Raw genomic sequence first — 23,433 nt, forward strand, 5'->3', positions numbered from 1 at the left:
TGACCATCTTTCTAAAAATTTAAATTGAAACATGTCACCCCTCATCCAAATCCTCTAGTAACCCGAGACCCTAAGTGATTGGGGTCCTGCCCAACTTACCCCCTCCCCCCAAGTCTGGGACGACTCCAGTCTCACTGTTTCTGGGACCACTCTCTCTGCTTCTTGCAGACAGGATTTATTTTGTTTTTCTTCTTTGTTTGGCCGTGCCTCGTTTGCAGCTTGCAAGATCTTAGTTTCCCAATCAGGGATGAACTCCAGGCCAGTGAAAAGTGCTGAGTCCTACCACTGGACTGCCAGGGAATTCCCTGTTTTGTTTTTCTTTAAATAAATAGCTATGTGCTGTTCTGAAGTTACTTCAAATACGTTTGGACACAGGTAGGGTATCCTCCCCCCTTCCCCCAACCCCCTCTTCCCTCCCTTCCATGTTCATCTTTAGGCTCTTTCTTCAGGGTAAAGATCTTAACATGTACACATGCCCCACTGCCCCCCCCCCCCCAACTTCCTTACTTAACTTTATGAGACCAGCACCTCTCATACCTTAACATGTATGCAAATCAGCTGAGGGCCTGGTGAAAATACAGATTCTGATTAGGACATCCTAGGGAAATGGGCCCCTAATTCTGTTTTGTAGTAAGTTCCTAGGTGACCCTTCTGGTCCCTGAACTGTGCTTCGTGTAGGAGGTTGGAGAACCACCCCCTCTTCCTGCTGGTCCTGCTGCTAGGTGTAAGGTTCCCATGATGACTGAGGAAAAACTGGACTCAAGGGCCTCCAACTTTTGGTGACCCTCCTCCTGAAATAAAGCTGCTGTTTTCTCTGGGGGAGTGAGGAGTCTGAACACAGGGTGGCTTGATGCCTCTGGCTCCTGTCCTTGGAGGGCTGTTTTAGCTGAGACAGAAGACTGTCCTGGGATCTGACTTCTATATGTAGACCCAAGGGTGGGGAGCTCCATGCTGGTGGCGCTTGGATCCACTGTGGTCTGATTCGAAGTTTTTGGGAGAGACAAGCTTGGCCTTCCGAAGTGCCAGTGACACCCCAAATGCCAGGACAGCTACCTTTGCCCACAGGAGATGGCAGAAGTGCTGAGCAGGTAGGGGAAAAATCAGAGACCTCTTTGAACTTGGTCTGTGACCTTGAGGAGCCCTGTGAGCCTCAGTTTCCCCATCTGAAACCTAGGTGGCTGGACTCAGCCATCCCCAGCTCTTAAAGGCGCGTGCCTGAAACACTTTGGTGGGCACGCCTGGGGTTGTCCTGCGCCCACGTGTACACGGAGACCTCAGCTCAGTGGCTGTCATGGCGGGGTTTCCAGGGTGGGGAGGCCCTTCTCTACTGCCCTAACTGAGCCACTTGGGGCTGTTTTTCACAGCACCATTGATCCAGCTAAACCAGGGAGATACATTACATCTCCTCCCGAGGTCAGGGGTTGGGCAGCCCAGCTGGTAAATCGCCTAGGGGCAGTGTTTTAAAGCCCTGCCCTGTGTTTTGGCTCCTTGGGACCCAGCTTGGGAGCAACGAGGCTTGGGGGAGGCTGCTGAAGTTTGATACGGCTTTGGGGACTGGCAGGGACAAAGGGCTCCAGCCAAGGGAGGGACAAATAGATCGATGGGAAACTGCCATGACCTCATGACCTCAGAGATGGCTTCAAACCCTGTTCTTAACATGCCCTAGTAAATCTGGGGGTGGGTCTACGTCCCCTGGGGATAGTGGGGACTATGGGGACAGGGACAAGGGGTAGGAGAGGCAGGAGATGCTAGCGATGCTTGGACAATGGCCCAAGTGGCCAGATGCCCAGCATCCCCAGGCAGCCCGGCCTTGTCTGCTCCCCTTTGTTCCATACAATGGGGGCACAGCGCTCTACAGTTTGCACGGAACTCTCCACGCCCTGTCCTTGCTATAGCAGACTCCAGGGGGTGGGGGGTGCATGGCCCCATCTGACAGTGGGGAAACTGGGCTCAGATGGGGCTCAGCTTCCTGGTCACAGAGCTTTTAATTAAGGAACTGTGAAGGGGCCAGTTTGGGGGATAAAATACAAGGGAGCATGGACAGGTTGGGGTGAGCCTCCAGAGGCTGCTAAGGACCAACTTCACTCCTTAAGGAACCACAGGAGGGTGTCAGCTGGGGGGAGGGGAGGGGCACGGCTTGACGTACTTATTGTTCTGGAAAGCTCTCACCGAGTGGGTGTGGGGAAGGCTTTTGTGGGCCTCCGGTGCTGGCGTGCTGGACAACGTGGCTTGAACTTCCCTCCCGGCCCCCACCATCTTCCTAGGTAGTCACTCTGAAGTTGCCGGAGTGTGACAGACCTGAGTCCCGTCTCTGCCCCTGGCTTGTTGCATGGATGTGGGCAAGACACTTCACTTTAAAGTTTCCCCAGTTTTACGAGCGTGAAAGGTTTAACAGCACCTGGGGCGGGGCGTTGAGGATGGCTGCTGTCATCATCCATTTCCCCTTCCGGGGCCTCAGTGGTCCTCCCCGGGAGCCTCCCCGGGATGCCTCAGAGCTCTGGCCTTGGACTTCTCCAGCTGCCCTTGAGGAGGGGCTGCTGGAGGTACAGATATCACACCTGCAGGTCCCTGGGTGGCCAGCACGATGGGCTGTGAGCACAGATGCCACGTAGAACAAGTGGGCTTCTGCCCCTCTGCTTCCTGGTTCTCGATCTCCGAAGAAGACTTAGCTTCGGGACCAGGGACCAGGCTTGATCACTCGAGAGCTTTTGTGTAGCAGAGTTTTATTAAAGTGTGAAGATGGACAGAGAAAACTTCTGACACAGACTCAGAAGGGGAACAGAGAGCGCCCCCCTTGCTAGTGTTAGCAAGGGAATTAGATACTTTTATAAAATTGGTTATGACCATAAGTCAAAAGAATGTCTCAAGGTTGTAAAATTTTTACCAGACCCACTCCCACAATTCACATTTTAAGATGACAGGATTAGAATTTAACAATAGAAAGATCTTACCAGACCCACTCCCATATACATTTTAAGATATCAGGATTAGCCAGAAGGTTTTCAGGAAGGAGAAACTGTCCTCAAGCAGGATACAATGTTGCTATATAATCCTTAGTACAGAGTTTCAACTGAGTTGTTTGTTGTATAATCATCAGTTCCCGGGCTTGAAGAAAAAAGGTTGTATGTGACTAAGACTAAGGAATGTAGAGAAAAAAAGGCATTTGTCTCCTCCTCCCCCTCCTTCCCCTCCCCCTCCCCTCCTCCTCCTCCTCCTCCTCCTCTCGGGACTTCTTATCAACCTGCCTAGGCATTGACTCTCAGCAGCACTAACTGTCCTTGCTGGACCCTGCAGCCCCGCGGTGTGAGGTGCATCTGGAGGCCAGTGGGCGCTGGTTCCAGCCTGGGCTTTGCTACAACCAGCCCTGCACTGCATCTGCTTTCAGTACCTCAGTCTCCCCACCGGTACAATGACTGGTGTTTCCTCGAAGCAACAGGCCCAGTCAGTCACCCACAAGGTGAGTTAGGATTTTGCATATAGTTACATCAGACCCTGTTGTGATAAATATACTCTCCTTATAATTCTCTTCCATTTCTCTCAGTATGTCAGGGAGACTTGGGCTGATGTTGACTTGTCTTCAGTGCCTTTAAAAAAAAAACTTTTAATTTTATATTGGAGTATAGGTGATTAACAATGTCGTGAAAATTTTGGGTGTACAGCTAAGTGATCCAATTACACATATACATGTATCGATTCTTTTCCAAATTATTTCCCTATTTAGGTTGTTACATAATACTGAGCAGGGTTCCCTGAGTATATAGTAGGTCCTTATTGGTTATCCATTTTCAATATTGCAATGTGTACATGTCAGTCCTACAAACACCCTACTATCCCTGCCACTGTAACCATATGTTTGTTCTCTAAGTCTGTGAATCTATTTCTGTTTTGTAAATAAGTTAATTTGCATCTTTTTTTTTTTTTTAGATTCTGCATGTAAGCAATATCACTTATATTTGTCTTTCTCTGTCTGGCTTACTTCACTCAGTATGAGAATCTCTAGGTTCATCTATATTGCTGCAAATGGCATTATTTCATTCTTTTTAACAGCTGAGTAATATTCCATTGTATATACACTTAGTGCCTTTTAAAGCTTTGCTAAACTCACTTTTAAAAAATGTTTGAATATTAAAGCTTTTATTAAAAATGTGATAAAATACACAAAAACACAATTTACCATCTTAACTAAGTGTACAGTTTGGTAGCGCTAATGATCTCACTTTTTGTCAGAGAGAACAGTCCCTTAAAGAAGAGATAGTAAGTAGATAATAGCAGTAAGTGGGTCCCCCACAGGAGGATGACCAGGTGTCCTCCCGATTCTTCCACCTGGTGTGTCCACAGATGGAGCTGACGTGTGGCTTCTCCACCCAACTGCCATTATCTGGCAGGCAGACCCAGCTCAGCTGGGAGGCACGGCACTCAGGGCCTGGGCTCTGGCCTCAGACATTCTTGGCTTCAAATCCTGGCTCTGCTTCTCACCAGTTGGGTGCCTTTAGGCAGGGAGTCTAACCTCTCTGCCTAAAGAGGTTGCGTCCATATCTATAAAACGGGACTGCCCTCCCCTGCACAAAGGGTCTTGTGGACCTCAGAGGTAAGCCCAAGGAGGCATGTCATGGACATCATGACCATGGTGAATGTTAACCGGGGCTAAGCAGGGATGGACAGAGATGCCGCTGGAGGAATTTCTTTCTTGTTCTCATCCTCACCTCCAGCCCGCTGAAGGGTGGCTTAGGGCATAGGCCTTTCTTTCTTTTGAAAACACATTTTATTTATTTATTATTTAGTTGTGGCTGTGTTGGGTCTTCATTGCTGTGCAGGCTTTTCTGTAGCTGTGGCAAGTGGGGGCTACTCTCTAGCTGGGATGCGCAGGCTTCTCACTGCAGCGGCTTCTCTTGTTGCAGAGCACAGGCTCTAGGGCATGTGGGCTTCCGCAGTTGCGGTTCCTGGGCTAAAGCACAGGCTCAGTAGTTGCTCCGTGGCATGTGGGATCTTCCCAGATCAGAGATCAAACCCTGCATTAGCAGGTGGATTCTTTATGAGCCACCAGGGTGCAGAGGTCTTTCGTGAAGCCCCTTTTCATTTGGAAGGCTGCCCTCCCCGATGGTCTGTTTCCACCCTGATGCTTCCCAGGACCAGAGAAAGGGAGTGGGGAGCAGGCCCTCGAGATCTGGGTGCAGGAGGCTCAGCCTTACCTGCCTCCCTCCTCCCGAGGGGCAGGGGTTGCACAAAGGGCCGTGTCTCTGACCAGTGCAATGGAGTGAGCAGATTGCGGGGGTGGGGAGGCGGGACCGGGGCGCCTGAGGAGTCCGCTTGTCCCTCTCTGGGGCGGGGCTTTGGTAGGCTGTACCCTCCCAGGACAGTCGTCCGTCCCTGGCCTCTTTCTGCATCTGCGGCCCTGGGAGTCAGGCCTCAGGCTGCTGCCTGGCCCGTGTGCCAGCCCTGGCCGCCCACTTCCCAGGAACCTGCCCCAGGACACAGATAAAGCCGCCTTTCAGAGCTCCCTTCAGGCCGCTGCAGGGGGCCTAGGGTGGAGTACTGGGGTCCTCTGAGCTGTCAGACAAAGCCGCCTTGTTGGGAAGGCTCAGACAGAGCAGAGACCCACACCCCCCCACCCAGGAAGACCCTGCCCCTAAGGGCACATGGGGCCAACTACTCCCAAGGGCAGGGCAACCAGCCTCACTGAGTCCTGGGCGCAGGAGGGAAGGGAGGATGGGGCTGAGGGGCTCGAATCTCTGAGAAGAAGGCTCTTGGCTTTGGGGATGCTCTTCTCAACCACGTGAGCCACCCATTGTTCTGGGGCTTTTAGAGCAAACCCAGGGGCCATGGAGCCCTGGGCCACCCGGCTGCACCCGCCTTCTCAGGCCCTCATTCTCTCACTCCTGAACCCACTCAGCCCTTTAAGATGCTTGAACCTCCACGGTCCATGCTGTTCCCTCTGCCTGGAATGTCCTTCCCTGCAGTTCTCACACGGCTGCCCCTGCTCGTTGTCCTCAGAGGCTGCTCCGACCACTGTCCAACATGATGGCTCAGCGGTAAAGAAGCCGCCTGCAATGCAGGAGAAGCAGGCTGGAGCCCTCGGTCATGAAGATCCCCTGGAGAAGGAAATGGCAACCCACGCCAGGACTCTTGCCTGGAGAATCCCATGGACAGAGGAGCCTGGCGGGCTACCGTCCATGGGGTTGCAGAGAGTTGGACACGACTTCGCAACTGAACCACCACCACCACCGTCCCTCTGGGACAAGGAGGCAGGGGGTGTCTTCAGGTATGTCGTCGGCAGCTAGAACAACACAGAGCCCCTAGGACGTGGGGAATAAATAGTCATCGAATAAAAGAGGCAGCCCATCGAATAAAACAAAAAGCCCTGTTTCTGACTTACTTCACTTACCGTGTGATATCACACACGTGGAATCTGAACTATGGCACAAATGAACCTACCTTCAAAACAGAAACAGAGTCCCAGACCTGGACAGCAGACTTGCAGTTGTCAAGGGGTGAGGGTGGACGAGGGGAAAATGGGCCTTTGGGGTTAGGAGATGCCAACTATTACAAACAGGATGGATAAACGGCAGGGTCCTCCTGTGTAGCACAGGGAACTAGATTCAATAACCAGGGGTGAAGCATGATGGGAAAGAATATAAAAAAAGAATGTATGTATGTGTGTGAGTCACTTTGCGTGCAGCAGAAATTAATGCAGCATTGTAAATCAGTTACACGTTGATACAAATTTTTTTTTAAAAGAGAGGAGGAAGCAGTCGTGTTCCCCCAAGAGGGGGTCACCTAGCGAGTGGAGGCTGTGCCCAGCGTGGAGCCCACCTGTGTTTATTTCCAAAGCTTTCCAGGGGCCTCACAGTCTCTTACTCATGGCTGTAGAGGGTCACCCTTGGGTCACTCCCATCCTGAGAGAGGGGTGGACCCCTACATCTGTCTCATCACCCCCACCCCAACCTCTGAGAGGTGCTGAAGGGCTGGGGGCTGCCTTGGCTGCATCCACGCGGGGACATCTGTCTTCATGATCAGGGTCTGGCAGGGGCAGGGTGAGGCTCCGGGGAAGAACACTGGCAACAAATGGGAGGCGAGAGCCTCCCGTCCTGCGCACCACGGACATAAATAAATGATCACACCAGGCATAAACAGCCGGGCTGGGGGCTTTGGAGTCTGCATGGCGATTTCTCAAACCTCAGGCAGGAGTCGGGTCAGCTGGGGTCCCAGATGGGAAGACCTCCTGCGTCGCAGCCGCTTCATTACCGTCTTAACTGAGTGGCCGGCTGGGTCCCTGGGAGCCCCGGCGGGGGTGACTAATGTCGTGATTAGTCACAATTGGTGCCTGCGCCCACCCCGGGGTCAGGGAGTGGGGGGAGGGCCTGGGAGGAAGCAAGTGTGTGGTGGGGTGCCGGTGGAGTTACGATCATTAATAATAATAGAACGAGGACTTCCTTGATGCCCCAGCGGTTAAGACGCCAGGCAGGCTTCCATTGCAGGGGTGTGCAGGTTTGATCCTTGGAAGCAGAACTAAGATCCCGCTTGCTTCGCAGCATGGCCGAAAAATAGAAAGTAGTAATAATAACAGAACGTGTGAGCATACTGAATTGCTTCAGTCGCGTCCGAGTCTGTGTGACCCTATGGACTGCAGCCTGCCAGGCTCCTCTGTCCATGGGATTCTCCAGGCAAGGATACTGGAGTGGGTTGCCGTGCCCTCCTCCAGCAGATTTTTCCAACTCAGGGATCAAACCCTCATCTCTTAACATCTACCTGCATTGTCAGATGGTTTTTTTTTTTTTTTAAACCACTGGTGCTGCCTGGAAAGCCCAATAATAATAGAACAACAGTTCTCATTTCTTGGAGAGTTACCAGGGGCCTGCCCTCTTTTAAGCTAAGTGTATTATTTATTCCTCAGGCCAGCCTGAAAGAGTTAAGTATGATTATTGGGCCCATTTTACAGATGGGGAAACTGAGACTCAGAGAGATGAAGTGATCAGCTCTAAATCCAGGTCCACCTGAACTCTAACTGGAGTTTGCAACCACTGTGCTCTCCACTGTCACCACGGGTCTGCAGGGAGCCCTCCAGGGCCCTGGAACCTCTGTCCCTCTTCCTCAGGGAGGCTGGTGAGCATGGCCAGAGCAGTTGAGTCTGCACAGTCCTGGTTAAACACACCGGCACTTGGCCCCTCCCAGATCCGATGGAGGCAAGGTGGGTAATGAGGAACCATCAGAGAGCTCATTTTATCAGGCCTCCCCTTCGGCGGATGCAATCGGCTACTGTCGCTCCAGGCCTATGGTTTTCAAATTTCAGCGAACAACAGAATCACCCAGGTAGCTTGTAAAACAGACAAGAAGGGCCCAACTTAGGAATCCGCCTATTTATCAAGAAATATCTCACCCCCTGTGGCAAAACACAGCTCCAACATTTCAAAAATCAACAGCAAAATGAGCCCAGAGTCCTTTCTCACTGGCCTGCCTGGGCTCGTCTGGAACTCAGACAAGTGGGCTGGAGCCACGTCTGAAGTTCTGACCTGACCTCACTGAGATTTCCAGGCTGTCACCAGCAGGGACTCTGCAGCTACATGGAGAGGACGCTGGAGTGGCTTTCACAGCCTCACAAGCTGTAAAAAGGACATTTGAAAAGAAAGGGAGGGACTTCACCTTCCAATGCACAGGATGTGGCTTCAATCCCTGGCCCGGGAACTAAGATCCCACGTGCCTCATGGCCAGAAAATCAGAACACAAACAACAGAAGTAACATTGTCGCAAATTCAAGAAAGATTTTTAAAATGGTCCACATTTTTAAAAAATCTTAAAAAAAAAAAAGAAAGGGAAGCCAGAGATTGTGAAATCCAAGCCCTTTGTTTTACATTTGGGGGAAACTGAGACCCCAAAAGGTTAAGGGATCTGACTAAGTCCACCCAGCAACTGAGTGGCAGAGTCAATTCAACAACTTTCCAGGACGTCAAGCTGCTTGAGGCAACAAGTGTCTAGGACTACACCCCTCACCATCCGCCTCACCCGCGGAGGGTTAGTACTTACTGCCGAGTTCCGCTGATGCACGTGAAGCTGCTGATGTTAAAATTAAGATTAGTTGCTGGGTGGACTTAGATCCCTTAACCTTTTGGGACCTTAGTTTCCCCCAAATGTAAAACAAAGGGCTTGGATTTTACAACCTCTGGGTTCCCTTTTTTTTTTTTTTTTTAAGATTTTAAAAAATGTGGACCATTTAAAAAATTGTTATTGAATTTGCTACAGTGTTACTTCTGTTGTTTATGTTCTGATTTTCTGGCCATGAGGCATGTGGAATCTTAGTTCTTGGACCAGGGCTTGAACCCACACCCTCTGCATTGGAAGGTGAAATCCTAACCACTAAACCTCCAGGAAAGTCCCTTCCTTTCTTTTCAAATGTCCTTTTTACAGCTTGTGAGGCTGTGAAAGCCACTCCAGCATCTGTGTTAACTGGGCTTTGTGTTAGCTGGACTATTTTCCAGAACCTGGCATGTGGCCTGGAATATAGAAGCTGCTCATTTAATGTTTTTGAAACGTGCACTTGAAGGTCATCCACAGCTGTGGGCAAAACAGACACAGCCCTTGTTTTCATGGGGCTTACAGCCCATCAGACCTCTGTGGCTTGTGAGCCAGGGTAAGGAAGGTGGGGTAGTGGCTCTTCTTCTCCAGGGGAGGAGGCCAATTCTCTTCTTCCTCACCCCTCTATGCCAAGACCTTGGCTTCAGTGATCTAAGGTCAGATGGGGAATGAGATGTGTAAAGCGGGGTGGGTGGGAGGAACATGAGACATTAGGGAGCGGTAGCGACTGCGGCCAACAGCGATGGCATTTGAATCTTTTTTTTTTAAGAAGCATTGAGCCAGACAGTGGGAAACCCTGACATACCTAAAGGCCAAGTATGGCCCATGGCTGTAGTTAGCCGTGGGCCAGCATGTCATCTAGTACTGGATCAGGAGTCTAAAGACAAGAATCTATTTCTGGCCCTTGGCTGACTGACTGAGTGATCCTGGGTGAATCACTAGCTTCGGCCTCCCCAGATGTGCCCAGAAAAACAGGGTCAGGGTCAGGGTCACCTCCGAGGTCTGCCAGGAAGCTGCTGGGAAACCAGGATGGATGCCAGCATGCAACGAGGCGGCTGTGGCTTTAAAAGTGCCTGGACGGCCCCGGGCGGCAGCAGCCCAGAGCAGCGGCCTGGGCGAGGCCACCTGCAGAGCTCGCCACAGCTGGGAAGATTAGTCTCTTCCACTAGACAACACCCATTACCATGTTCCAATAGCCATCACTTCCGCTAGGAGGGCTACAGATGAGATATCGATTGCGCTGACCCCAGGCGAGCCCTTTTCCCAGCCTGAGACGCGTGCAGATCAGCTCGGCGCCTGGCTGGCAGCTGCCAGGGCCCTGCCACTTCCTCCCTGCAGCCCCCGGTGCTCGGAATCCAGGGGAAGCTGACTGTGGCCCCACCAGGTGGGCTGGTTGGGGCTGTGGCCAAGGCCTGGGCTCTACCGGCTCTTGGCTTTCAGGAAGGAGGGCCTCGAGTGTAAGGTCTGGCTGGGCTCCTGGCCAGAAGGGGAGAAGCAGGGGGCCAGGCTGCTGGTGGGGACGGGTGCCTGATGCCACCATTTGGGCAGGCAGGGCCAGCTTTGGGGCCAGATGTGATGCGACCCTGATTCCACCTTTGCTCTTTGAGGGTCCAGCCTCCACTCCAGGCAGTCCGGCCTGCTGGCAGCTTCTAAGGTCTGTTCCTCCTCCCTCTGTTTGGGCACTGGAGCACTGGAAGTGGAAAAAGGGATGCCCTCCATCTGGGTCGCAGAGGCAGCTTGGTGAGGGCAAAGGCTGTGCTCTGCCCCCTCCCTGCCCACCCCGCCATGCTGCCCCCACCACAGCACAGGACTGGGAGCATCATGCACCTGGGAGCCAGAATGTCTCAGTAGAAATCAGCTGAGAGTCACAGGCAGGTGCAACCTCCTTCACCCAGTCACCCATTCTTGGAACCCAGCGGGGCAGGAACCAATCACAGCGCGGAGCTCTTGTCGGACAAACAAGATGCCCTCGCTGACCCCTGGTCATCCAGGGACGCTGTGATAGGGGCGGCTCAGGTGGCTTGAAGCTTTCTCATTTGCCCAACATGCCCCCATATGTTTTTAAAAGAAGGAAGGTGGGCTTCCCTGGTGTGACTCAGTGCTAAAGAATCCGCCTGCCAATGCAGGAGACACAGGTTCGATCCCTGATCCAGGATGATCCCACATGCTGCAGAGCAACTAAGCCCACGCCACAGCTACAGAGCCTGTGCTTTAGAGCCCGGGAGCTGCAGCTACTGAAGCCCGCGAACCCTAGAGCCCGTGCTCTGCAACAAGAGAAGCCACTGCAATGAAAAGCTCGTGCCTGTAACTAGAGAGAAGCCCATGCAGCAACAAAGACCCAGAACAGCCAAAAATAAATAAATAAATAGATAAATATTTTTTAAAAAGAAGAAAGGCATTCTTTCCTTTTTTTTAACCCTATGGTTTCCACCCGTCTCATCATGGCACCAGGAAGCCTTCTAGTGCACTGGAAAGACTCCATAGCTTTAACTGGGTGGTGGTTACACAGGCAAATACACAGGGAGAAATTTATCAAGCTGTCCATCTCAGATACATGCACTCCTGTGTGTGTGTGCATGTCTATGCATGTCTACACATGAGTATGTGTACATATAAATGTGCATATGTGTAACATTTATATGCTATTGTCTATAGATTGTACCCCAGCACAAACCAACTTCATCTGCCTTCGAACAGGAATGTATGGTTTCTTCCAGGAAAGCAGGAGAGGACCGGAAGGTGGGCCTGGCTGGCTGGTGGCCTGGACCCCACATTCCTTAGCTCCCTGGCCCCAGAAGGTGAGGGGATTTGGGGGTCCTTGCTTGACACATTCATCCTACTGAGGCCCAGCCTCCCAGCACTGGACTTCTCAGGATTCCCCCAGACACGAGAAACCCTCCCATTACCCAACCAGGAGCTGAAGGAAGAAATGGGGGGATTTAGAAACAGGAAAGAAAACAATACAATGATAACCAACAGGGCATGGGAGAATCCCGTCATTTGTTCTATACAATTTCATCGAGAGCCTCTTATTTTCTAGTGCCAGAGGATATAGCAGTGGGCACCGTGCACGGTCACCGCTCCCAGCCTGCAAGGAAATAGAACCCGTGTCAAGAAGGTCCAGGGCTGGGCATTTAGGGAAAGCTGGAGGAGGTGGTCTTTAACCTCCAAGACCAAGAAAGTGGCCCTGGTCAGGGCTCAGGCTTATCAGAGGCAGCAGCTGGCAATAAACAAAAGGCACCGAGCTGCCAAGTTGTGACTTTGTAACCAAAAATCCAGTTGTCACACAGGCCAAACCGGCACCAAGGAGGCACCTACTCCCTAAAAGTGTGCTTCATGGGCTGCAGTTAGGAGCCAGGAGCCCCGAGATCCACAGGTGCTCTATAAAAAAGTGCCCGTGTAAGGTGGGCACTATTTAAAACAATTTTTTTTAAATTTTTAAAAATAATGTTATTTATCTATTTTTGGCTGTGCTGGGTCCTCGTTGCTGTGTGGGCTTTCTTTAGTTGTGTTAAGCGGGGGCTTCTCTTCCTCGTGGTGGTTTCTCTTGTTGCAGAGCACAGGCTCTGGGTGTGAGGGATTGGGGAGTTGCAGCACGTAGGCTCAGTAACCGTGGCCTATGGGCTCTAGAGCACAGGCTTAGTTACTCCAAGGCACGTGGGATTTTCCCGGATCAAGGATCAAACCCATGTCCCCTGCATCGGCAGGCGGATTCTTCACCGTTGAGCCACCAGGGAAGCCCTGGGTGGGCCCTAGGTTACCTTGCCCTTGTGGCCGAGGACACTGATGCCCGTAAGAGGTGCTGAAGAAGTTCCCCCGGTCCCCAGTTAGGAAGTGGTAGAGGCAAGATCTGAACTCAGATGTGTGCAGCCTCAATCCCCTCCCCACCCTTCTCTCACCATGATGGTGGCGATGCCCCCACAGCATGAAGGAGAAGAAGAAAGGGTCTTCTGACCTGATCACCCAGGGCATGCATGAAGGGCAGCTTTTATTTGCCTTGACCAGATTCCATGCCCCTGCGTGGAGCGGTGACTGACCAGGCTCCAACCCTGATGGCCCACAGGGTCCCTCAATGTCCCAGGGAAAAGGGCCCATTAAGATCCCATCCTACAGGGACTTCCCTGATGGACCAGTGGCCGAATCTGCCTTCCGATGCAGGGGATGTGGGTTCGATCCCTGGTCGGGAAACTAAGATCCTGCATGTCATGGGGCCACTGGGCCCACACGCTCAGCACACTGAGTCCACGAGCTCTGGATGATAGAAACTGAATGAAACACAAGGAAGAACTATTTTCAGACACTTGACAATGGGGAGAACAGTACTGTGAAAAACGAAAAACAGACGAGGTGAACCCTACTGTCGCCGAGCTTTGTGCCTGGAGATAATCCCCAAACTGCAGAATGGAGAGGAGAGGCAAAGAGTCTAGTGAGCGTGCTAGGAAGACAGACGGGGTTTGAGGGAGGACAAGACAATTAGAAATTATGGGGCTGATGACCAGAGAAGAGGGAGCTACTGAGAGAAAGAATTTGGCCATCTGCATAGAGTTCAGCTGAGACTTGGCCAAGTGCAAATCTCTGGATGCTGAGAAAGAGTGAAGGCAAAAGAAGAAGGGGGCGACAGAACATGAGATGGTTAGAGAGCATCACCGACTCAATGGACATGAATCTGAGCAAACTCTGAGAGATAGTGGAGGACAGAGGAGACCAGCGTGCCACAGTCCATGGGGTCGTAAAGAGTCGGACACAACTTACTGACTGAACAACAACAACAAATCTCCCCAAGCACAGAATGAAATCTCATGAGCATACGTAAGAACAATTTTCAAGGGAAAGAAAAGTTACCAGGAATCTCATAAAGGACTGGAAAATGTTTGCTTCCTCCAGCTAGAGTGGAACGACCTCACTGAATACAAGTCATCGAGTAAGGACCCTGGAAAGATCCCACTTTAGAAACAGAGCTAAATTATCTCTAGAATAAAAACTAGAGCTGCCCTAAAGGAACCTAAAACAAATCTTTGAAGGCTCAAACTCATCTGCACCCATGCATGCTAAGTTGCTTCAGTCACTTCCAGCTCTTTGTGACCCTATGGGATTCTCCAGGCAAGAATACTGGAGTGGGTTGCTGTGCCCTCCGCCAGACAAACTAATCTATGAGTAACTACCTTGCCTTCTCTAAAGAAGTCCAATACTCTTCAAGAGAATACAAGAGAATCTTATTAGGCAAGGCTACAATGCCCAGTGTCAATATTTTTAAATTATGAGCTATACAAAGAGGTAGAAAAATCCCATAGTTAAGAGAAAAATCAGTCAACAGGAGTAGACCAAGCAATGACAGGAAAGACAGTATTTACAGGAGAGAACATTCATGCAGCCATTGTGAATTTGTTCCATATGTTCAAGGCTATAAAGGGAAACATAAGCTTGATGTGGAGAGAAACTGGATATAAAAATGACTCCTGTACTGATGAAGACAGCACCTGGAGTGAAAAGTACACTTGATGAGATTAATAGCAGACTTGATAGTATAGAAGAAAGATCAATGAACTTGAAAACACAGCAGCAGATACTGCACAAAATGAAGTTCAGAGAGAAAATAGACCAAACAAAGAAGAATGCCCTGGGTCTCAGAGATTACGGAGCGATTCAAATGGTCTATGATATGTATACTTAGAAAGCCAGAAAGGAGGGGGGTAGACAAACCAATTTGAGGAAAAAAATCTGCAAACGTTCCAAATTTGATAAAAATCCACAGGCTCAACTCAATGAATGTCAAGTTGAATGAGCATAAGAAGATCACACCAAGGCCTATCGTAATCAAATTGCTGAAAATCAGCAGAAAAGAGAAAGCCAGAAAAGCAGAAAAAAGAGAAATTACATATAGAGGAAAAACAACAGCAAAAAGCTTTTGGTTACTTTGATCAAGAATAAGGGAGGGGACTTCCCTGCTGGTTCAGTGGTTAAGAATCCGCTTTCCAAGGCAGGGGACATGGGTTTGATCCCTACTTAGGGACCTAAGATTCCACATGTCATGGGGCATCTAAGCCCACATGCTCTAGAGCCTGCGCCCCACAACTAGAGAGACGCCCACACAGAGACCCAACACAGCCATAAAAAAATAAACATTAAAAACGAAAAGAGAGGGCAATCTACTGTGTACTAGGTGGTGTGCTAGACCCCTGAGCCCTACGAATACTTACTAATGGTCTGCTCTTATCTGTGACTCTGTTCTATAAGTGAAAATAAATGTTAACATATGTGATAAGTAAAAATTCTCTGCATGTCTCAGTAATCCCTGAAAAAAAAAATAAAAAGAATATGGACAGACACAAGTCACAAAGGTAAGTAAAGAGGAACATTACTATCAATCCTATAGACAGTTAAGGATAATAAGAAAATATTATGAAAAGGTTTAATACCAATAAAATTGACAGTCTAAATGGAATGGGCAAATTCCTCAAAAGACACAAATTATCCAAAGTTGACCGAAGAGAAAAATGGATGACATGAGTGTGTGTGTGTGCTAAGTCACTTCAGTTGTGTCCAGCTCTTTGCAACCCTATGGACTGCAGCCTGCCAGGCTCCGCTGTCCTTGGGATTCTCCAGGCCAGGAATACTGGAATGGGTTGCCATGCCCTCCTCCAGGGGATCTTCCCAACCCAGAGATGGAACCAGCATCTCTTACGTCTCCTACATTGGCAGGTGGATTCTTTAACACTAGCATCACCTGGGAAGCCCATGACATGAGTAAACCCAATATAAATCATAGAAACTGAATTTATACCTTAAAAGCATCCCACCAAAAACCACTTCATGGCAAATAGATGGGGAAACAGTGGAAACAGTGGCTGACTTTATTTTTCTGGGCTCCAAAATCACTGCAGATGGTGACTGAAGCCATGAAATTAAAAGACACTTACTCCTTGGAAGGAAAGTTATGACCAACCTAGACACCATATTAAAAAGCAGAGACATTACTTTGCCAACAAAGGTCCGTCTAGTCAAGGCTATGGTTTTTCCAGTGGTCATATATAGATGTGAGAGTTGGACTACAAAGAAAGCTGAGCGCCGAAGAATTGATGCTTTTGAACTGTGGTGTTGGAGAAGACTCTTGAGAGTCCCTTGGACTGCAAGGAGATCCAACCAGTCCATCCTAAAGGAGATCAGTCCTGGGTGTTCATTGGAGGGACTGATGTTGAAGCTGAAACTCCAATACTTTGGCCACCTGATGTGAAGAGCTGACTCATTGGAAAAGACCCTGATGCTGGGAAAGATTGAGGGCAGGAGGAGAAAGGGATGACAGAGGATGAGATGGTTGGATGGCATCACCGACTCAATGGACATGGGTTTGGGTGGACTCTGGGAGTTGGTGATGGACGGGGAGGCCTGGCTTGCTGCGGTTCATGGGGTTGCAGAGTTGGACATGACTGAGCGACTGAACTGAACTGAACTGAAAAAACATTCTAGGCCTAGATGGCTTCCTTGGTGAATGCTAACAAATATTTATAAAGAAACATTACCACTCCTACATAAGGATAAATACAAAACACACACCTTTGTTATTTTTTAATCTTTTAAAAATGATATTTGACTATCTAAAGAAAAATAGCAACATACTGTGGCCCTTTGTAGAAACAATGCATATGACAACAAGCACAAAGTGAAATGTTTCTATGATGGTATACTTTTATAACATTCTTACATTACACATGAGATGGTATAACATTCATGAAGGTAGACTATGATAAGCTAAAGATATATGAACATTGTAAACCCTAACGAACTCACTTAAAAAAGGCAAAAAGTTGAGCTAATAATAAGCCAACTACTAAAAATATTCAATTAAACCCAATAAAAGGCAGGATAAAAATTTAGAATGGAAAAAACTAAATCTATAAATGAGAACATGGGCTTCCTTAGTGGCTCATCGATAAAGAATCTGCCTCTCAATGCAGGAGCCTTGAGTTTGATTTGTGGGTCCGGACGATCCCCTGGAGAAGGAAATGGCACCCCACTCCAGTATTCTTGCATGGGAAACCCCATGGATTGAGCAGCCTGGTGGGCTACAGTCCACCAGGGTGCAAAAGAGTCAAACATGACTTGGTGACTGAACAAAAATATACATGAAGAAAGGTTAAATAAATCATGGATTAATGATATAATGAAATGTCATGCAGTGGTTGAAATAATTTGAGTTTTTGATGTTATATGATATAAAGTTAAAAGTAGGGTAAAACACTTGCTTTTAAAATAGTTGTAACCTAAATAACTCTACAAAATATTTATAATCCTAGAAAAATATATGACTGTGAAGAAATGCAGTAAGTATAAGCAGTGTTTATAATTCAGTGGCGAGATGATTGATGATAGTTGTTTCTATAAGGTTTTTTTAAAGTAAGATGTGGCCCAATGATGATTAAGGATATAAACACAAGATTTTTGGGTCACCTCGCCCAGGGTTTGGTTCCTGGCTCTGTCACTTGCTAGCTGACTGAACATTGCCAGATCAATTTCTCTGCATCTCAGTTGCCTTCTCTGCCAAATGCACTTAAAAGCATCTACCTCAGTGTCATTTAGGCTTCCGTGGTGACTCAGATAGTAAAGTCTGCCTGCAATGTGGGAGACCCAGGTTCAATCCCTGGGCCGGGATAATCCCCTGGAGAAGGAAATGGCAATCCACTCCAGAATTTTTGCCTGGAAAATCCCATGGATAAAGGAGCCTGGCAGGCTACAGTCGATGGGGTAGCCAAGAGTCAGACACGACTGAGTAACTAACACACATACAGTGTCATTTTGAATTTTCAATGAGATAAGGTGAATAAAATGTGTAGCCAAGGGTCTGGCACAAAGCTAAGATTCATTGAGGAATTCGTTTGTAACTTTCATAAAAAGAGTAAAAAGTTTTAAAGACAAAATTTCTTTTGAAAGAAACCCTCATTAACAAAAGCATTGGGGTAGAGGTCAGAACCAGGACAGGGTTCAGAACAACTAGCACTCAAGTCTTCCCAGTATCTCACCAGCATCTCACTAAGCTCTAAATGGTAATCAGTTGTGAGAAAAACAGTGTCTCAGAGAATCCAAGTTAAGAAATGCCACCAGCTCCCACAATACCCACCAGGATGGGAACGGGGTTCTAAACCAGAGATTCACGCTTCCCCTCACTTCCCTCTTGCTTCCTTTTCCCTCCCTGCTGGCCCAGGCACAGGGCATCCCACTACGTCTAAACTCACTCCTCACTTCTGGCTGTTTTCCCAGGCCCGATCCCTGGGACTGAGATTCTGATTGGCTCAACTCTAGTCAGGTGTCCAGCCATGGTCCCATCAAATATGACCAAGGGGGTGGAGTCCAGCACAAACATGGCGCCTTTGGGTTCCTGTTTTGGGGGAGAAGGGTGGAGGGAACCTTGTAGGCTAGATGGACCACCTGCCCCCATCCCCACCCCCAAATTGTCTGCAGCTGTCCTCTCTGCTCAAGCTTTTCTTCTTCCTCAAGTTCTTCCTCCTCCATGATGTAGACTACTCTCGGCCACCCAGCCATGATAGGGGGAAGCCTGCTGCGGTCAGTCATGACCACCGTTCCTGGGAGTTCATTGTTGGCTGTGGGCTGGGCTGCCCCCAACTTTGTCACTTAAACTCTCCTGGGTTTCCCTGGCACGTGCCACAGTTGGTAACAAATTGCCAGGCTGCTGGGCTAGAGTCTGACTGGGGTGGTCTCTTCTGGATTCCATGGTTTTTGCTAAAGAGAGGGGTCAGTTCTTCCAGGTAAATGGGTTCTCTGGCAAAACGTGACCTTCGGCAGCACTTTAGTCAGAAAACACAAAGGTTGGTCTAAGAAAAGTATGATCTGCCACACACACACACATTCTTACCCCTCTCTCTGCAGAAATAAAGAAACAAAAGACTAATGTATAATTTTTTTTTTTAATTCTCACTGCAGCGCCCCGCTCCCGGCCCCATCCCTCTGTCTGTGGACCACTTCTGTAGGCTACAGGGGACTATTGGAACAAAGCTGGGGCCTGGCACCCCCACTACGCTGCCAGACCCAGAGAACAAGTCACAATCACAAATTATCACAACAATTAGCAGCTACACTTGGGAGATGGGTAAAGTGAGGCGGCCCAGCTCTGCATTGTCAGCTGGTCTATTTGGCGGTGACCTTGTTCTGGAGGCGATGATATTCCTTCAGCCTGTAAACCAGATTCAAAACAAAGAATAATGTAAATTAACAATAACAACATGCACTCAGTTCAATTAATTCAGGCAGAGCTGGGGTGGCGGGGGGCAGCTGTTTGTTAAGACGTGTGTGAAGTTGTCTTTTTATTCTCCCTCTCCTCTCCTGCCCTGGTCCCTCCTGCCTTCCAATCAGGATAATGTAATTAATTTATCTTAGGGGGAAAACATTGCTTGTCATTGTTGCAGACAAAGCGTTTAACTGGCGATGGGAGAAGTGAAGAGGCCATTATGAAAACCCAGTGTGTTTCGAGCCATTTAAAAGGGTTCGAGTATAAAACGCAGGGTGAAGGAGGCAGGGAGGTGGAGGTGACGGCACGCCTGGATTCAATGTCTCTCCCAGTCTTGGCTCCAGGAGAAAGTGGGTCTGTGCTGAGGGCATGTTATCAGGGAGAGGAAAGAGACTCATGCCTTCTTCTTGACCCCGTGCCCCCAGGAGAAGGAAGCTAGTGATTAAGAACCCAGAGCCTGATAGACTGGTTGCCAAGCACCGTGCCTTTCCTGGACACCAGGGTCTGGGCTTAGTGCTGGATATCCATGGCCTGGACTTGAACTTCCACCACACCTGTGAGGCAGATGTGATTAACACCCCTACTAGTGATTTCCAGAGGTTCGGAAGGGGTCTGAACCCAAACTGCAGAACCAGGACTTGAACCCAGGTCTGCGTGGCCTCAGTTGGTGTGCATCACGCACCCTGGGCCATGGAGATCTGTGTCTCCAGTTAGACCTGCATGGGGACGAGAAGGCAGGACCTGGTGATCTTCTGTGGCTCCCTTCTACCTCTTGGCCGTCTCCCTTGCTAAGCTGCTCAGGAAAGTGGCTCCAGGTGGAGTCCCTGTGGCTGGAGAGGGTGGGATTGAGGCAACTCAGAAACCCGAACTCAATGCCCGGGACTCTGTTGCCCTTGGCTGTCACACCTGGAGGGTCTGAGGGCCCATCGGGGGCCAGGGCTTCTCACCTGAGGGAGTTGATGTTGATGAAACCAGTGGCGTCAACTGGCTCGTAGTCTCCCTGAACATTCATGCTGCAAAAGAGCGGGAGCTCGTCAGCATCCCACGGGCCGTGGCCCCGGCGTCCGGAGGACCCCAGCCTCACAGACACCCAGGTATCTCCCGTGTGGACCCAACCCTCCCTGCACGCTAGCTCTTCACTGTTTTCCTTCCGGTTCAGGGAGCCCTACCCTGTGCCAGGGTTGGAGAGCAGACAGCCACATCCCTGCCATGCAGATGGGCGGGTTGGGTCCTGGCCCCGCCAGTGCCAGCCGGGTGAACTCCTGCCACCAACCAGAGCACTGCACCTGTAACCTCAGGACACGCATCGGAGCCACCTCTGCCCTCAGGGTGTCCGGGAAGACCCGATGATGTCCAGCGGTCTGAAGGCCTGGGAGGCCGGGGTTACACACGTGACGGTGTCCCGCAAGCTGCGGGGAGGCCCCAGCCTTCAAGGTTTGTCCTCAAAGCCTTTTTCACCTTGTCGGTCCAGCGAGTGAGACCGAGTCTAATCCATCTTCAAACCTGGGCACCCACCCCATGCCAGCTGGTCGGCGAAAAAGGCACCGTCAACTCCCGTTGCCCTCAGTAGAACAGATTTTTTTTCCCTCCCCATCTACAGTTTCCATCTTACAGATCCAACAGCCCTCCTCTTTTGATTGCTCTCACTTAGCTGTCCTTCGAAACCCTTCCCAACCACAGTCATTCAGATCCGGTCACCTGGTTGGGTATCCTGGCTCCACCCCCAGCACAGACCTTAAGGCAAATATTTTTGCTCTTTGAGCCCCAGTCTTCCATTTGTGAAATGGGGCCCTCATCGTTAACACTTGTTGTCGTTTAGTCGCTCAGTCGTGTGCGACTCTTTTGACCCCATGGACTGTAGCCCGCCAGGCTCCTTGGCCCATGGGATTTCCCAGGCAAGAGTACTGGAGCGGGCTGCCATTTCTCCTCTAGGGGATCTTCCCGACCCAGGGATCAAACCCCACATCCCCAGCGTTGCAGGCAGATTCTTTCCTGCTGAGCCAGCAGCGAAGCCCGTCCAGCATTGTCACTGGCTCCACATAAAATGATGTAGCTGGCATCTGGCAGGCACTCAGCGGCGCTAACATCACTCATTCACCTGTTCATTCACTCAGGTATTTATTAAGCACCTACTACCTGCCAGGCACCGGGCCAGATGCTGGGGAAACAAAGGACCAGGCAGGAGCAGCTCTCACGGGGGCGGGGGGGGCGGTGGGTGCAGACATGAGCAATCAATCACCCACCTGCCCTCGGTAATTTACTGACTGTGATCCGCTCTTTGAGGACAAGTTCAGGGTGTTCTGGCCTCAGATCTGACTCTACCAGGCCACCCTCCGAATCCCCCTGGGGGAAGGGGTCCCTCCCGTTTCTCACGGGGCCCCTGTTGCATCCTGCCCTGAATCAGCCCCTTGTCTTCATGTCTGCAGAACTCTAGCCTCAGGATAAAGCAGTCTCAAGGTTCTCAGGGACAAGGAGGTGGCCTGCCCCCTCAGGACCCTTCTCCAGAGAGGTAAGATGGGGGTTGGGGGGTGGGGGGAGCTAAGGGGGTCTGCCGTTCTTTTTCCCAGACCCTGAGGCTGTGTCTCTGACTGGCTCTTTGTGGACTGTGGGCTTGCAGACCATCAGGGGGAGGTTAAAAAAAAAAAAAAAATCATTGTAAACTGGAGTCTCCGCACCCGGTTGCCCTGTGGCTTGTCGGGACTCGGGCTCTGGGCCTCCCCCCACCACGCCCTCGCCCTGACCTTCAAGGGACCTTGAGGCTGACACATGGAACTCCCACGCTCCCTCCTTTTCACCTCCATGGCTCTTCCAGGGCTCAGGTGGCTGAAGTCACCAGGAGCCGATTAGCAGGCTCCTGGTAAGCAGAGAAGATACCAGGCTTCCAGCGGGCTGCTGCCTGGGACCCTTCCCCTGGCAGGGGAGAGGCTGGACCAAACTAAAGCATCGGCCTCCTCGAATGGCTTTTACAGATGTTGCTGGGGTGATAAATGAAGCTTAACACGAGCCCTCCCTGAGCCGCCCACCCCCCCACCCCCACCAATCACTGAACAGACTTTGGACACCTGGCCTCACTCCTGCTCTCCAAGTTGCCCTGTCCCCTTTGGAGGGTCCCTGCATTCAGCCCAGGGAGAAAGCAAGGCCGGACCCTGTTCCCCTCCTCCCTGGCCGGCCGGCCATCTCTCATAAGTCAAAACAAACTCTCCCACCCTCCTTCCTCAGCCTGGCCCTTCAGACCACCCCGGCAGTCCCTGCCAAAGAGAAGCCCACCTCTGGGACAAACTTGTCCCACCAGACTGCCTAAGAGTCCCAGAGGTGTTTCTCGGGAACTGAAAAACCTCTCTTAAAAAACTGTAGTTTGGGTGGTGTGGCGGTGGGGGGGTGCGCTGTGGAAAAAGAGTTTACAATGATTTTTTTTTTTTACCTCCCCTGACGGTCTACAGAAAACCTCTGTGCTTTTATTTTTGTTCATTCGAGTGGCTCTGACCTGCTCTGTAATTACGTTACTTTCTACCTACTGTGCCGCGGCATTTCCAGTTCTGCTACCTCTAGGGGCTTCCTCGCTGGTCCCTGTGACGCTGTCACTCAAGGGCTTTCAAGTCAGCGATGTAGAAATCAGAAAGAAAAGGGAAATGGTCGGAGACACAGTGAGAATAAATGCTCCTGCTTTTCTCTCTTTTTTTCCCCTTTCCCTTTTTACTTTATTCATTTAATCTCCCCGAGTGAGACTGTAAGGCTTAATGAAGGGTTGGACAGATTATTAGAGGCTGTAGATTTGGAGGGGGAGGGAAGAAAGAGCCAGAGAGAGAAAGAGAGAAGATAATTTGACATTTACCCCGACTGATCTAAACTGATTCGGTTATATTTATGGCTTATAAAGTGTTTAGAAAGATTGAAGGGGGGGAGAGAAATGCAACATGGCAAAGAGAACAGAGAGAGAAAAATAATATTGACTGCCAAACAAAACTCGTACTTTAATTCCCGATTGCCTTCCGGGAGGGGAGAGCTGGCTTCAGCCGGGGCCACACAGGGCCTGGGACTTGCGTCAGGTGGGGTTGCCTGTCCCCACCTCTTGTTTGACCAGGTGACCTCCAAAGGGGCCACTTGGCTCCATGATCAAGGCCAGTCTCTCA

The 23,433-nt window shown here is 50.2% G+C and overlaps 1 protein-coding gene across 1 annotated transcript in view; it reads right to left on the reverse strand.

Annotated features, from left to right (window-relative positions):
• Positions 1-18,964: 18,964 nt before the first annotated feature.
• The window catches only part of ASS1 (argininosuccinate synthase 1), a 51,943-nt gene continuing 47,474 nt past the window's right edge, over positions 18,965-23,433 (reverse strand). Inside the window, exons 14-15 of the mRNA XM_043916991.1 lie at positions 20,251-20,316; positions 18,965-19,249 (exon numbers count right to left, since the gene is read on the reverse strand). Of these exons, the coding sequence (XP_043772926.1) occupies positions 19,204-19,249; positions 20,251-20,316 (112 nt within the window). The 3' untranslated portion in view covers positions 18,965-19,203. The remainder of the gene's footprint in view (positions 19,250-20,250; positions 20,317-23,433) is intronic.

The sequence above is a fragment of the Cervus elaphus genome, chromosome 11 (genome assembly GCF_910594005.1).
Source record: "Cervus elaphus chromosome 11, mCerEla1.1, whole genome shotgun sequence".
Taxonomy (NCBI): Eukaryota; Metazoa; Chordata; class Mammalia; order Artiodactyla; family Cervidae; genus Cervus; species Cervus elaphus.